The sequence below is a fragment of the Sinocyclocheilus rhinocerous genome, unplaced genomic scaffold (genome assembly GCF_001515625.1).
Source record: "Sinocyclocheilus rhinocerous isolate Xijiao unplaced genomic scaffold, SAMN03320098_v1.1 scaffold568, whole genome shotgun sequence".
Lineage (NCBI taxonomy): Eukaryota > Metazoa > Chordata > Actinopteri > Cypriniformes > Cyprinidae > Sinocyclocheilus > Sinocyclocheilus rhinocerous.
This window is the reverse complement of record NW_015652173.1, coordinates 370,544-385,915: the sequence shown is the minus strand read 5'-3', so window position 1 is coordinate 385,915 and position 15,372 is coordinate 370,544. Positions and strand designations below refer to the sequence as shown.

The 15,372-nt window shown below is 35.7% G+C and overlaps 2 protein-coding genes across 2 annotated transcripts in view; both read right to left on the bottom strand.

Annotated features, from left to right (window-relative positions):
• Positions 1-4,400, bottom strand: part of LOC107714029 (synembryn-A) — a 10,848-nt gene extending 6,448 nt beyond the window's left edge. Inside the window, exons 1-4 of the mRNA XM_016519715.1 lie at positions 4,357-4,400; positions 4,069-4,086; positions 1,214-1,287; positions 172-724 (exon numbers count right to left, since the gene is read on the bottom strand). Of these exons, the coding sequence (XP_016375201.1) occupies positions 172-666 (495 nt within the window). The 5' untranslated portion in view covers positions 667-724; positions 1,214-1,287; positions 4,069-4,086; positions 4,357-4,400. The remainder of the gene's footprint in view (positions 1-171; positions 725-1,213; positions 1,288-4,068; positions 4,087-4,356) is intronic.
• Positions 4,401-10,732: 6,332 nt separating this feature from the next.
• The window catches only part of LOC107714030 (ETS homologous factor-like), a gene marked incomplete at its 3' end in the record, with an annotated part of 18,083 nt that continues 13,443 nt past the window's right edge, over positions 10,733-15,372 (bottom strand). The window contains exons 6-9 of the mRNA XM_016519716.1: positions 13,488-13,556; positions 11,277-11,306; positions 10,897-11,092; positions 10,733-10,811 (exon numbers count right to left, since the gene is read on the bottom strand). Of these exons, the coding sequence (XP_016375202.1) occupies positions 10,733-10,811; positions 10,897-11,092; positions 11,277-11,306; positions 13,488-13,556 (374 nt within the window). The remainder of the gene's footprint in view (positions 10,812-10,896; positions 11,093-11,276; positions 11,307-13,487; positions 13,557-15,372) is intronic.

Sequence of the window (15,372 nt, the reverse complement as noted above, 5' to 3'; positions counted from 1 at the left end):
ATATACACACACACATTCTTTACAGGTTTCGTGAGATTCACCAATTGAACTTGGCCAAAAATGATATTCCCACATATAATCAGGGGACTAAAATTCAGGAAACAACAGCACTGTCACTGTTTGACTGCAAAACATTGCTTGACACAATTAAATGTGGCGGCACGGTCTCACCTCGTCCACCTTGTGGCGGTTGGAATCAAAGGTGACGTTAAAGAGGATCTTCAGGATCTCCATGGCTCGCTCCGTCTCCTGTCTCCCCAGCGGGGGTAGCTCTGAGCAGCCGTCAAAGTCTGCACGCGCCACCTCGTACGTGTCGGGCCAGCAGAGGCCGAGCGTGGCATCCAGAGCCTCGGACAGCAGACTAACCCCCCGCAGCTCGCGGGCCAGCTGGGCTCTTACGTCCACACGCAGGGCGGTGATCAGGAACGTGAGGCGCAGGTCGAAGAATCGCACGTAGTGGTTCCACTGCGGCTCGCGGCACTGTTTCAGCCTCTCGGCCAATCCCACGATCAGCTGGAGCTCCGCCCCCGCCTCCTGAGCCGCCTCGCTGTTGAACACGATGTTGCACAAGCACTTCAGGGCCTCCACGATCACTTCCAGGTCCGGGATCTCGGGCGTGAAGCCCTCACCCTGACCGAGGCCAGCATGTCGGATCAGGATCTGCATGGCGTGGCGGGTGGCAAAGGGAACCAGGCTCTTCTTGTCACGGGACAGGATGCGGATGGTTTCCAGGCAGGCCAGCTGACAGGACGGCTGGAGGTCTCTCTCCAGGAAGCCCAGCACTAACTCGCCCAGATGCTGAGAGATGAGAGAGAGTTAACAGAGTTACAGTTAACGGCAGCAACCAACTCTCCACCATCACCTTATGGGCCAGCGGTTCTCAACTGGTTTTGCTTCAAAATCCAGATTTAACAATTTGCGTACCAACGCTTTTGTTTACTATTTGTTTACTTTAGATTTTTACTACTTAAAAAAGACTTGAACATTTTTAATTAAAAAATGAAATAAAAATGTAAAAATTATAATATAAATACATAACATAATTAAAAAATATATAAGTACTGAAAAATTACATTAGTACAATTTTTTATGATTTTGAAAGAAGTCTCTTATGCTCATCAAGGCTGCATTTATGTGATCAAAAATATAGTAAAATCTGCAAAATGGTGAAATGTTATTGCAATTTAAAGTGTCACGGGACAGGATGCGGATGGTTTCCAGGCAGGCCAGCTGACAGGACGGCTGGAGGTCTCTCTCCAGGAAGCCCAGCACTAACTCGCCCAGATGCTGAGAGATGAGAGAGAGTTAACAGAGTTACAGTTAACGGCAGCAACCAACTCTCCACCATCACCTTATGGGCCAGCGGTTCTCAACTGGTTTTGCTTCAAAATCCAGATTTAACAATTTGCGTACCAACGCTTTTGTTTACTATTTGTTTACTTTAGATTTTTACTACTTAAAAAAGACTTGAACATTTTTAATTAAAAAATGAAATAAAAATGTAAAAATTATAATATAAATACATAACATAATTAAAAAAATATAAGTACTGAAAAATTACATTAGTACAATTTTTAATGATTTTGAAAGAAGTCTCTTATGCTCACCAAGGCTGCATTTATGTGATCAAAAATATAGTAAAATCTGCAAAATGGTGAAATGTTATTGCAATTTAAAGTAAACGTTGTCTATTTTAATATATTTTAAATTGTCATTCACTTCTGTGATGGCAGAGCCATTCAGACCTTCAGAAATCACTCTAATATCCTGATTTAATGCTCAAGAAACATATCTTAGTATTATTAATATTGAAAACAGTTGTGCTGCTTAATATTTTTGTAAACATTTTTATTTTTTATTTGAAATACATTTTTTTTTCAGGATTCTTTGATGAATAGAAAGTTCAAAAGAACAGCATTTATTTAAAGTAGAAATCTTTTGTAAAATTATAAATGCATTTACTGTGACATTTGGTCAGTTCAATGCATCCTTGTTGAATAAAAGTATTAATTTCTTCCTTTCAAAAAAAAAAACTTGACTGACTACCATTTGAAGAGTAGTTCATATTTTAGATTTTAAATCTAAAACACATAAAGAGATATAAAAAGATTTTAAAATAAATACAAATATATAACATATATTTAAAAATACAGTACATATAAATACATAAATTACAAAAATACATAACAATTACACGCCTGTGACCCTATCAAAACTGACCTATTAAGAAACCCACCAATTGAGAAACACTGTTACAGGCTACATGAGAGAATCTCATGGGTGTTATTTTCATGTGATTCAATGTGGTTAAAAACGATCATACTTAAGACGAAACATACTTGAGACCTGTTTATGCTAGAGTAGCAGCATAACAACATTATGTCCATTTATTCTCCGCTCTTCCCAAGGTATGAATCACATTGGGTGTTGTAGAAATAGACACCTGGAGTTTCTGAGAGGGATCATTCATTATTGTTAGAGCAGACAGCTTGCTATATACACGGGTGGATGACTGACAACTCCTCAAATTCTCCCTGACTGTGTTTCACTGCCAAGACCTCCAACTGTCTCACTGTAGAATTTACAGTTACCAAATTGGAGTCCAAGTGTGACACGTCCTTACATAACCCAGTCAAGCAATGAACCAAACGAGATCTGTTTGAAACACATCTGTGACATCACACCATGATAACCAAATATAGCAGCATTATGGAGTTACAGTCTTTAGTTGGGGTTTTCAAAGTGGGTTCTGCCGTTTTATTGTAAAATGCTATCAAAAATACACTTTAGAAATAATTGTGTACTAATAATTATTTAGAATTTATACAAATATTTTCCAAATAATATTTTAATAATTTATTTTGTCTTAAGTATAAATGAAATGATTATCATTAAATTAAAACAGCAACAAAAATTGTCTTTATAATTTCGCCAAAAATAGCAGCAAAGTGTTATCACAGGTTTTTTAAACGGGCGTCCTCAGAAAATTTAGGAGAAAAAAATTGTAAAAAAAAAAATTTTTTTTAACCAATTTATTGTAAAAGTGCTATAGAAATACATTTTATAAATAAATATTTATGAATGATTGTTTTGAATTCATACAAATATATTTCAGATAAAAATATAATGATATCTTTTGCCTTTAGTACAAATTAATTAAATTGCAAGTTGCGACAAAAACATGTCTTCATAATATCACTCCAGCTCATTTTTCTCATACAGTATAAAGAGAAAGAGGGTCCCTTGCAATGCAGTCATCATGTTTGGGGGTCCTTGGCATCAGAAGGTGCTATATTGTGGTAAGACAATGATTAAAATGACAAGACGTCAGCCTTTATATAAGAGGCTAGAGTCAAAAACAGCAACGAAGGAAACTGCAAGTCAGTTCATATTAGAGACAAAAGCAAAAATGTGGTCAGCAAAAGTGCAGTTTGGGAACAGGATGACCAGAACTGAACACTAAAATTAACACTAAAAAAATAACTGGGATGATAGTGAAAAGTGCAAATAAAAATCTTGCTTTCTCTGCTCCTTTTTAAAAGCTTTTCTATTTTTGCATGAATTCATGACTAACATTTTATAGTTTGCATTAAGCATTGATTTTTCTCTGCTTTCCTCAACCCACCAGTACAGACCTGCGAGCCATTTTCGGGTCGTGACCCATCAGTTGAGAACCGCTGATCTAGATATTAGCATTGGCCATTTAAAGGCTCACATTGATTGACTACTAGCTTCAACATCACCAATGTGCTCAAATGGGAAAATATTGCAATTCAAATGAGACAGCATACAGATAAAGGTATCATTTTTGGCTTGTTTCTGAACCACATTGATTCCCATTAAACATTCTCCATCCATCTCAACACACTATCATCTTATAAAACCCCAAAGTGTATTTCTTTATATTTTTGGAATGATCCTGTCATGTGATACTATTAAACCTTCTTTGTTATACAGTGAAGTCAAAATACTAGATTCATCTAGCATTAGCCAATCAGGAATGAGAAATAGGCTTTGGGTTCTTAGCTAAAGCTATGCTACATCTAAATCATCAAGCTACCCATATACCTCTTGCAAATGTCCATCCTACCAAAAATACAAGCACATAAAGTCAAAGAAAGAACACATTTCAATAGCAGTGCTATAAAATAGGATTCATTTGACATCACCTGATATAAGCACACTAGCTTCGTATATTTATTGGAAATCAATTGAAGATTTTGGTTTTGAAATATTAATGAATATTTATGAATACTGAAAGTAATGTATCTAAAATGGCTAGACAAAGCATTAAAAAGCTCACTGTTCAGGGTTGAATTGCTGACTGCTTGCATTATGATGTCGAGTAAGGCTTACCTCTCTGTCTTCCTCCTCCCCAGGGGTAAATGAAAAACACTGTGATTTCTAAAAGAGAAAAAACAACATAATGTGAAACACAAACATTTATGCATGAATACAAAAGATACTGCAAAGGAATAGTCCACCCAAATATTTACATTTGTTGTAGAGTTTGAATTTGGAAAAATTTAGCTTTACATCACTTGCTCACCAATGGATCCTCTGCAGTGAATGGGTGCCGTCAGAATGAGAGTCCAAACAGCTGATAAAAACATCACAAATATTTCACACGAGTCCATCAATTAACATCTTGTGAAGCAAAAAGCTGCATGTTTGTATTGATGAGGGCAATTGAAACCATTACTTCTGGTCAAAATACAAGTCTATAATCCATAATAATGCTTGAATCCACCGACATATTTGTTAAAAATGTTTTGGACTTTTTTTTGCTTGTAAACGGTGCTTGAAACCAATATTATGGACAGAAAACTTGTATTTTAGCTGGAAGCAACGGTTTGAAGTTAAAAACGTCATATTGATGTATATGTTTATTACAAACACACAGCTTTTTGCTTAACAAGATGTTAATTGATGGACTGGAGTTGTGTGAATTATTTGTGATGTTTTTATCAGCTGTTTGGACTCTCGTTCTGACGGCACCCATTCAATGCAGAGGATCCATTGATGCGCAAGTGATAAATTAAATTATAATATTAATTTATAATCTCTTGGTATGTATCAGTGACACATCAGTTTTGTCCTAAAGCATGATTAGAGCACTTAACCGCATGAACCTCTGTGATACCGGCTCACGAATCATCAGGATCAGTCTAAGAAATCTAGATCTTCTTTATGCACCAAGAGCTTGTAACACTCCAAAGAGAAAGGAAAAAATGAAATCGCATCATATGACCCCTTTAATAAAATAGGATTTAATAGATTTTAATGAGACTTAAAGACAACAGCTGCTAAATTTGGGTTATATTAAATACACTATAAAAAAGTGTAACCTGAAAAAAAAATAAAAAAATCCAACAACCACACAATTCACTGTATTTGCTAAAACAAAATATATTACAAACAGTTTCCTGTTTCATTTGAATGCAGCTGCATGTTTCCGTTTATATTTAAGGCAGTTACATAAAAAACTTTGTATTCTAAGGAAGTATTTTGTTGAACAAAACAATGGCAAATAAATCACGACAACTCATCTACTGTCTTTGTTCGTTGAGACATGAATAGATTGAATAGATGATATATGGACAGTTCTGAGGATAAATGTAGACATATTAAAAAGCACCTTAACCTGCAAAGCCTGCTGGGATATATTAACATATTCCACACACACACACACACACACACACAACTACAAGGAATTGTGGAAGAGGGTTACAATTACAATACATTGAAAATGTATCCCCTGTGGATGCAGGTACTTATGCAAATAAATGGAAACAACATGTACTTTCCGATCACAAAGAAACATGGTTTCAAGTTTGTTTTTGATTTTAAATTTACATGAACTAAAAAAAAGGGAAATTCCACAATCCCAAAGATTTTATCCGTCATGATTCTTGTGCGCTTTTCTTATCGATGACAGTGTTTCTACACTGACCTCTAGTGGTTGCAAAGGAACATCAGCTTAGCTCTGTTGACCTAAATGTAACTGACAAGATTTCTGAAATAGTTCGTGGCACTAAATCTGATTTTTATGTAACATTGCCAGTAAGTTAAGGAAACTAACTGAAGGGAATCAAGGCCATGTTTCCCATCGGCATATCCCAATGAATCTGGTTTAACCATAACAAACCACTTCCCCTTTCCACATTAAAGTGTTGTTTACACTAAGACCGCTCAACATCTTAGAGTGATTGATTCATTCATATTTTGTTGTTTGAGGAAGATCCCTCTAATTATCAAAGGGTTTTTATTTGTGTATGACCTTGTATTGTCTGTGATGTAACATCAACAGCATTAACTGTACTTTGAAATGTCTGTCAGAATATAATTTATACATTAAAGAGGCAACGAAAACCTTGCTGTTTTTGAATTTGACAGAAACAGAAACAGAGAAAAAACTTTCACACTTCGTCTTTCTATCTTATTAACTTATTTTCTTTTAAACAGTACCATAAAATCTCCAAATGGGTGCAAATTCACACCATTTACTGATGACTCAGTGGAATTGCTGACTGAGTTTGTCTGTTCTATTGTATCAAGTCAGCAATGTGTGAATTTCAACCTTTGTGTGATTGTCTCAAACATTTGTGACTCACACATAATAAAGGTTTTTAAAGTGTATTATGGTTACCGTCAAACACTGTTTGGGTGTCTAGCTCAAGAATAACTATACAATACATTTGGTCAGCCAACCCAAGACATAGTTTCAGTAACATTATTGTTTGGTACACATTTACATTGCACTTTTATCAGCCTTTAAACCTTGAATATCATGGGAGGACATACCTCTAGTCAATTTAGTAGTGTCATTTTTATTTTTGCTTATGTATAATAAACACTTTTTAATTTTCCCAAAGATTCTGGACCAGGAAATAAGTAGGGCTGGTGCTGCTGTTAATATTTGCATGCTGGGTTAGTGCCATTGAGCCTAGTATGCAGGGGAAACCCCTCTCAGTGGTATGAGACTTTTACAGGAAACTAAAGTTTCTCTGCACAGGTTTCACCTGTTTAGTGTGTAATCATTTGTCATGAGGAATTCAATTACAATAATATGATGAGTTTCTACTGTACGTGAATGGGATGTGTTGTCAAAGTCAAGTAAAAATGTAGACCATATGAATAAACTACATAGTGTTTTGTGTTGTGTGATCATTTATTTGAAAAAGCTTTAATAAATATACAATAGAAAATAGATTAATTAAACAAGAGTGATAATACATGAGCAGGAAGTAGGCCTGTGCCTATAGTTTCACTGTACACAAGGTAGGCTAGGTGAAAAGCATATTGACATTAATAGGCCTATAACATGAATGAATTTACTGAACAAATACAGATGCTTACCACTTTTCTGTAGGGCTGCGTTACGTATCCAGGTCACCCGTGTCTGTTTTTCTGTCAAAACAAAGTATAACTCAGCGAAAAGATTTCTTTCAAGAGTAAAAAACTGAAAGATAGGCTACTGTGGTAAAAAAGTGAAAACGTGTAGTTGTCGTTCCCTCAAATTGTAAATTATTTCGTCATCTACTCACTCGCATGTTATAAACATGCATGACTTTCTCTCTAAAACAACTTAAAAGGGAAACTATATGAAGAAAAGTGGCCTGTGTGCTGGTGGCTTGCACACATGATTCACGCGCTATATTCATGATAATATATAAAGTCATAATTTCATGTGACACGATAGTTTTATCGTGAGTCGAACTCTAGAATCGGATCAGTCCAAAACATCAATGAATCAGAGCAGTTTGGCGAATCGAACTTTTCACTGAAGAGATCCGACTCAAAAGAACGATTCGATCGTGATTCCATCGTTTGGACCAATGACAACATTTTCAATTTAAATATATCACATTTTCTATTTCATGGACATAAGGGTGAGTAAATAAAAACAGACGTTTGATTTTTATAAACTATATAACCTAATTTGGGGTTGATTCAGTCCTAGTGAGTAATATTTTGACTTGAAGGTTGTTCACATCAAGAATGATAACTAATATAAGCCACAAAGCCTCCTCTGATCCAAGATCAGCTGATAGACTCCCGTCTGTTGCTGCTGTCTTTATACCTGTGGTTATCTGCCATCTCTTCCCTGTTCTGGATGCTGCATCTGATGATCAAGGTGCTTTAAATAATGTAAGAAGTACAACGCACATGGCACATTCAAATAGGTTCATAATCAGTGTGTTTTGAGATACTGGATCGTTTAAACATGTAAAACAGCATGCTAATGCTATCTCATTCTACGTATAAAGGCCTTATTTAGGGTGAAATTGATGAGCTGTGCAAGTGCATGAACTGCAAAAACCATTTTAAATCAGAATTTTGTTTCACTTTCCTTTAAAAATATCCTTAAAAATATCTTTAAAGCAAGAGAAAAAAAGTAGTTAAGTAGGCCTATATATAATAATAAATCTATTGCATTGAAAAGTTGGTCTATTCATGCATTAAATTAGATGTATGCAACATGGATACAATTATATGCATACAATTAGATGTATGTGGTGCAACCCTTTGGCCCAGCTCTGAATATATTAGCATGTCGTTCCTGTGATTTGGCCGAACAGTGTGTTGCGACATGCACCAAACAGCTGGCTGTCTTTCATTTTTAAATTTTTCCTGCTCAGTCTAACAGCAGACAGTGTGAAAGATGAGACGCTGTCAGACATACTCATTTGCTCTACTTCAGCCTCTCTTCTGTCCATGCCACGGCCTTTGAGCGTGCCATCCATGGATTTCATGAAGAAAAGTTATGTTTTATGTGCAGCATGTGTATTAGATCAGGGGTTCTCAAACATTTTTTGAACCAAAGGCTCCTTTCATAGGCCAAAATTATTCACCAACACCACTATGAGAAAATATACTAGGGGAAATAACAATATATACCTATGCATTAATACCTAATTTAAATGATTAATATTTGATACATTTAATAAATGATTTTTAAAAAATAAATTAATATTTAAAAAAATGCATTTGAGGATGATAATAATGCATTATGAATGATCATAAATGAACAATAGAAAATGTTTAATTTGACATTAACTGTAATATAATGATTATATTATAATTGATAAAAAACCTTAACCTAGATTAATAAACAGTTAACAAACAACAACAACAAACATCAGTTAACAATTAACAGAATGAACCATAATGATATCAAATCAGAATTATTGCAGTTAACGAAAACTTAAAACTTAATTAAAAAACATTTTTGGTACTTGAAATAAAATATATGGTAACTGAAATACTTAAATTAAAACTAAAATATTTATTAAAGCTATATGTAAAATAAATGAATAAAGGGTTGCACTTTATTTTAAGGTGTTCTTGTTACAGTGTAATTATATATTTAAGTACTGAGTATGTACTTATTATATGGTTAGGATTAGGGTTGGGCTTAGGGTTACTTGCATGTAATTATGCATCATTTATTGTTACTATAATAGTAAGTACATGCAACGTTAACAAGGACACAAGGGTTACCGAATAAAGATTACTAAAACTTTAACAAAAATTAAAATGAAAACTTTAAATATTTAAATATAAACAAATACAACTATATAAGCATTTCAGTAATACAAAAATAATGCTGATTTAAAAGAAAATATTTGAAGAAAATTCTTATTACAGTATGTCTTTTCCACTGAGCCCCCGCCGTTCCTTCTCAGACCCCCAGGGGTCTCTGGATTGAAAACACTGGTACTAGCATTAGTGACAAAATGCCTCAGTCGAAGGTTTGGGATTCACAGTTACAGGAACTATATTGTCTTAAGTGGATTATCTACACATAATAAACTTGTTGACAAGCACTGCTCACTCCAGCAGCAACGCTTCAGTTATTCCCATATTTGCAGTTGCTGTGTTTTGTTTTACAGGTCCCCTTCCGTGATAGGAGCCCGTTTTCTTTAGTTACAGATAGGGAATGGAGAGATAGCACAACCATGCAGTGGCAAATTTTGTGGGTGCGGATAAAGATAAGGATTAAAAAAAATCTAAATAATCTCTGTGAAATCACGTTTATGAAAAGAACCATAATACTCCAGAAAGTGATGGCAAAGAGTTGGAAGCTGAGAGAGGGATTTGCCTATGAAAAATCCGACAGGAAAACAAAGAGAGAGGCCAGAGAGTGTCTCTTATCTTTCGGAGCAGCAGGGAGCCGTTTATCTATTGTCCGGAGGTGGCAGCACTGTGGCCGTGACACGCACAGTGGAACAATTAACTCGCTGGCATTTCGTCTTATCTAACATAACTCAGCACTGACAACATCTTTGGCCACAGCTGCTGCAAATCATTAGCTATCATTGCCATCCGAGCAACAAAGTGGAAAATAAAAGACTAGCTTGACGTCCAGCATTGTCCCTGTGTGTGAAGGGATGAGGCGTTCCCGGACTCTCCGGGACATTATTGGCCACTGGTTCAACCAGGTTTAAATTCATCTTTTCTGCGACGAGTCTTTTTAGAAAGTGCCCTTTACTCAGCTCGGTCTCACAAATGTTGAAGTGAATATAACTTTTGCATGTAATTTTATTCTAGGATTCTCAGGTGTCTTCCGATTGAAATTTCAAAACTTAAATAATTACGACATGAAATCTGCCACTCAAATATTCAAATCAAATATAAGAAATGTTCACATTTGCATAAATAAATAAATAAATGTAATGTTTTATATTATTATTTGATAGTTATTATTATTATTATATTTAATTCTCCAGCCTCGAGCGTTTCGGCCGAACTTATAGACAAGTCTACGTCCATCCACCCGTTCCAGGATCTCTCGTTTATAATAATACCTTTGGAGAGAAAGAAGCATGTGAGAAGCTCAGAATATTGATCAGAGTCCTTTAAAAAGTTGCTAAACTCCAGGGAAGATGTTACCTCATCGCTCGACTGAGTTTCTCGTAGGTCATACTACTGTTATTTTTCTTCTTGCCCCAAAGCTGAGCCACAGCTTCCGACTTAAGGAAGCGGAAAACCCCCTCGGAGTGATCCTCCCATTTGATCAGGCCGGGGTTGCGCTCAGGGTTCAGGAGAATGTCTCGGATGAACTCCCACAGGTGCGTCCCACGAGGGTCTGTGGAAATATGAGACTGTGTGAATGTCGTTAGATGAGAAACAGAAGGAATCTAAAGCAGCTTCAAGACATCCACGTGCCAGAGGTTTCGGTATGTGCTGCTGTCAGGTTCTCTAAAGACAACCGCCGAGTAACAGAAAAAAAAACCCTTTAGGGAAGTAAGATGTGAAAAATGTCAACTCACTGTGTCTTTTGACTTGTGACCGCTTGGGATCTGAAATGAGAAAATTAAAATGAAATCACTGTTATTAAAGGGACAGCTCATGTTTCTTTTTGGATTATGGAAAACTTGTGAATAATAACTTCAACTTTGGCTTTTGAAGATGAGGCATATAGACTACTTTAAGGGTACTTTGATGTCTTTTTGTAGTCAGTATTCATGTATTGGACTTTTCATGTTCCATGGAAGAAAAAAAAAATCACCGTTTCAAAATCAATCCATTCATGGGAATGGAGGAAAACCCATTCAGGAAGTGCACTAGTTACTGCATACATGTTTTAGTTCCTATGTTTAACTGTGTTGTTTAAGTGTCTGTAGGTGGGCTGTAAAGATTTTCATTCGTATCAGTAGCTTTGCAACAGCACTGCATGACTATCTAATTGGCCTGATCTCAGTCCTTTTTGCCTGCAGCGAACAAATCCTTTCATTTATGCAACACAGAATATAAGGAAGAACACAGCAAAGAGACCTGGGGCAAATGAAACTAAAAACCTTTGTCTATAAAAATATTTGCAAGCATGTTAAAAAAGATATACAGTGCTGTGAAAAAGTTTTTGCCCCCTTCCTGTTTATTTTTTGCATATTTGTCACACTTGAATGATTCAGATCAAACTAATTTTTATATTACACAAAGATACCCCGAGTAAATACAAAATGCAGTTTTGAAATTATGATTTCATTTATTAAGGAAAAAAAGCTGTCCAAACCTGCCTGGCCCTACGTGAAAAAGTAATTGCCCCTTAAATCTAATAACTGGTTGTGCTACCCTTGGCAGCAACAACTGCAATCAAGCATTTGCGATAACTGGCAATGAGTCTTTCACATCGATTTGGAGGAATTTTGGCCCACTCTTCTTTGCAGAATTGTTTTAATTCAGCCACATTGGAGGGTTTTCGATCATGAATGTACTGTTTAAGGTCATGCTACAGCATCTCAATTGGATTTAAGTCCGAACTTTGACTTGGCCACTCCAAAACCTTAATTTTGTTTTTCTTGAGCCATTCAGAGGTGGACTTGCTGGTGTGTTTGGGATCATTGTCCTGCTGCAGAACCCAAGTGCGCTTGAGCTTGAGGTCACAAAGTGATGGCCGGATATTCTCCTTCAGGATTTTCTGATAGAGAGCAGAATTCATGGTTCCATCAATTACTGCAAGTTGTCCAGGTCCTGAAGCTGCAAAGCAGCCCCAGACATCACAACCACGTTTGACTGTTGATATGATGTTGATTTTATGAAATGCTGTGTTGGTTTTACGCCAAATGTAACGGGACACACACCTTCCAAAAAGTTCAACCTTTTGTCGCATCAGTCCACAGAATATTTGCCCAAAAGTCTTGGGGATAAACAAGATATTTTTTGGCAAATGTGAGACAAGCCTTTGTGTTCTTTTTGGTCAGCAATGGCTTTTGCCTTGGAACTCTCTCATGGATGCTGTTTTTGCCCAGTCTCTTTCTTATTGTTGAATGATGAACACTGACTTTAATTGAGGCAAGTGAGGGTTGAATTTCTTTAGATCGCAGCATGATGTGCTGCTCTTTAAGCATGCTTCACTTTGTCAGACAGGCTCTATTTAAGTGATTTCTTGATTCAATCAGGCCTGGGTGTGGCTAGTGAAATTTAACTCAGCTTTCTAAAATAATGCGGTTAATCACAGTTCTTTCATGATTTAACAGCAGGGGGCAATTGATTTTTCACGTAGGGTCAGGTATGTTTGGACAGCTTTTTTCTCTTAATAAATGAAACCATAATTTATAAACTGCATTATGTATTTACTTGCATTATCTTTGTGTAATATTAAAATTTGTTTAATGATCTGAATCTTTTAAGTGTGACAAATATGCAAAAAATAAAAAAACAGGAAGGGGGCAAAAACCTTTTCACGGCACTGTATGTATTGATGCATTTGCAAATGCTTTTATTCAAAGCAGCTTCCACTGCATTCAAGAAATAATTTTTTATCAGTTAATGCATTCCTTGAGAATTGAACCAATGTCCTTGCAATATAAAATGTGATAACCTTAAACATTACCAATGTTTTTGGACATTTACCATGGTATTACCCTCAAACACAATCCCTATACCATGGTACCGGCATAGTACTTTTTTATGTGGAAGGAAGCAAGGAGAATGCTGCTTTTAGGATTAGATTTAGGACAATTCAAATTAAGATCATTTACCTGGGCTTGACGGAGCTGGTGAGGATAATATGGTGTTGGGCTGGAATGAGCTTTTGATGTCAAACAGTTCTGAGGAAACAGAACATATGACACAATATTGTCAAACCATCAGGTTAAATAAATAATCATCTTGTTTTAACAGGAAATACGTAAACAAATGTGATGCTGGACCACAAAACCAGTCGTAAGTCGCACGGGTTTATCTGTAGCAATAGCCAACAATACGTTGTATGGGTCAAAATTATTGATTTTTCTTTTATGCCAAAAATTATTAGGATATTAAGTAAAGATCATGTTCCATGAAGATATTTTGTAAATTTCCTACCATAAATATAAAAACTTAATTTTTGATTAGTAATATGCATTGCTAAGAACTTCATTTGAACAACTTTAAAGATGATTTTCTCAATATTTAGATTTTTCTTGCACCCTCAGATTCGGCCAAATATTGCCATATCCTAATAAACCATACATTAATGAAAATCTGATTTTTTAATCAGCTTTCAGATGATGTATAAATCTCAATTTAAAAAAAAAAGACCCTTATGACTGGTTTTGTGCTCCACGGTCACATATATGAAGTACTTATTTTCTAAAACATGTTTTACTCTAAACCTGCTAGAAAATCAAAGCCATAAATCTAACAACGTTGTGTTCCAAATTTGAGGTTGATATCACAAAAAAAATGAGAATTTTGTTTGGCCGCAGTACCGAATGTTTCCACTAGGGGAAATACGTTTGCTGTTTGCTTCCAATGTTTACAAATGATCATACAGTATATCTTTAGAAAGTGAACAGCACATAACAGGCACATACCAGTATAAACATAAATATCTATCAATACAATATACATCACACCACTCAACATGCATCAATATTTTCAAATTCCCTTTCAAATTCAGAAGCCTCTGTCAAACACGTCGTCTCAAACCGTAGAGAAAAGCTGTGTCTGTATCAGTGTGTCACTGTGTGCTGGTCTCCTGCAGAATGAGAAGTGTCACCTGCTGATAGAAAACGAGACGCAGCGTCTGAAGGCTGTGGACGAGCAGCACAACCAGCAGCTGAAGGAGTGGAGGGAGCACCTCAAGCCCAGGAAGAAGGTCTGCGCTTCACCAAATACACTTAATTAATTACACACTACAGCTCAAAGGTTTGGGCTGGTAGTCTCTTCTGCTCGCCAAGACTGCCTTTGATCAAAAACACAGGGGGAAAAAAAGTTATGTTGTTAAATATTACAATTTCAAACACTGTTTTTTTATTTTAATATAAGGCCTGTCAGGTTTTTGCAGTTATTTGAGATATCCACAATAATTGTACAGTTTACATTTGTGTAAATGTTGCTGTTGCGTCTCATTTTCCTGGAGGCGAGTCAGATTTCAGCATCACAGCAGTCAGTTATTGCTGTAAATCACATAAGGAAAGATTATACGAAAAAATTATATATTCAAATTAATTAAATTTAATAAAAAAAAATATATGTATTTGACTGACAATGTAATTGCATTGAACAAAACAGACAATTAATGAATCGTCAGCACTAAATGCATGATCGTGACAGGCCTATTTAATATCTATTAAACTAATTTATTGCTCCGATCATTACTCTAGTCTTCAGTGTCACGTGATTCTTCAGAAATCATTCTGATATGCTGACTTGCTGCTTTTCTGATTATTATCAGTGTTGAATACAGTTGTGCTGCACGATATTTTTGTGGAAACCGTGATGCATTTGATTTTTCAGGATTCACAGATGAGCAGAAAGTTGAAAAAGAACAGCGTTCGTTTGAAATAGAATTTTTTTTTGTGACATTATAAATGTCTTATTTGTCGCTTTTGATCAATTTCATTGCTGGAAAAATGTTAATTGAAAAAAAAAAAAAAAAAA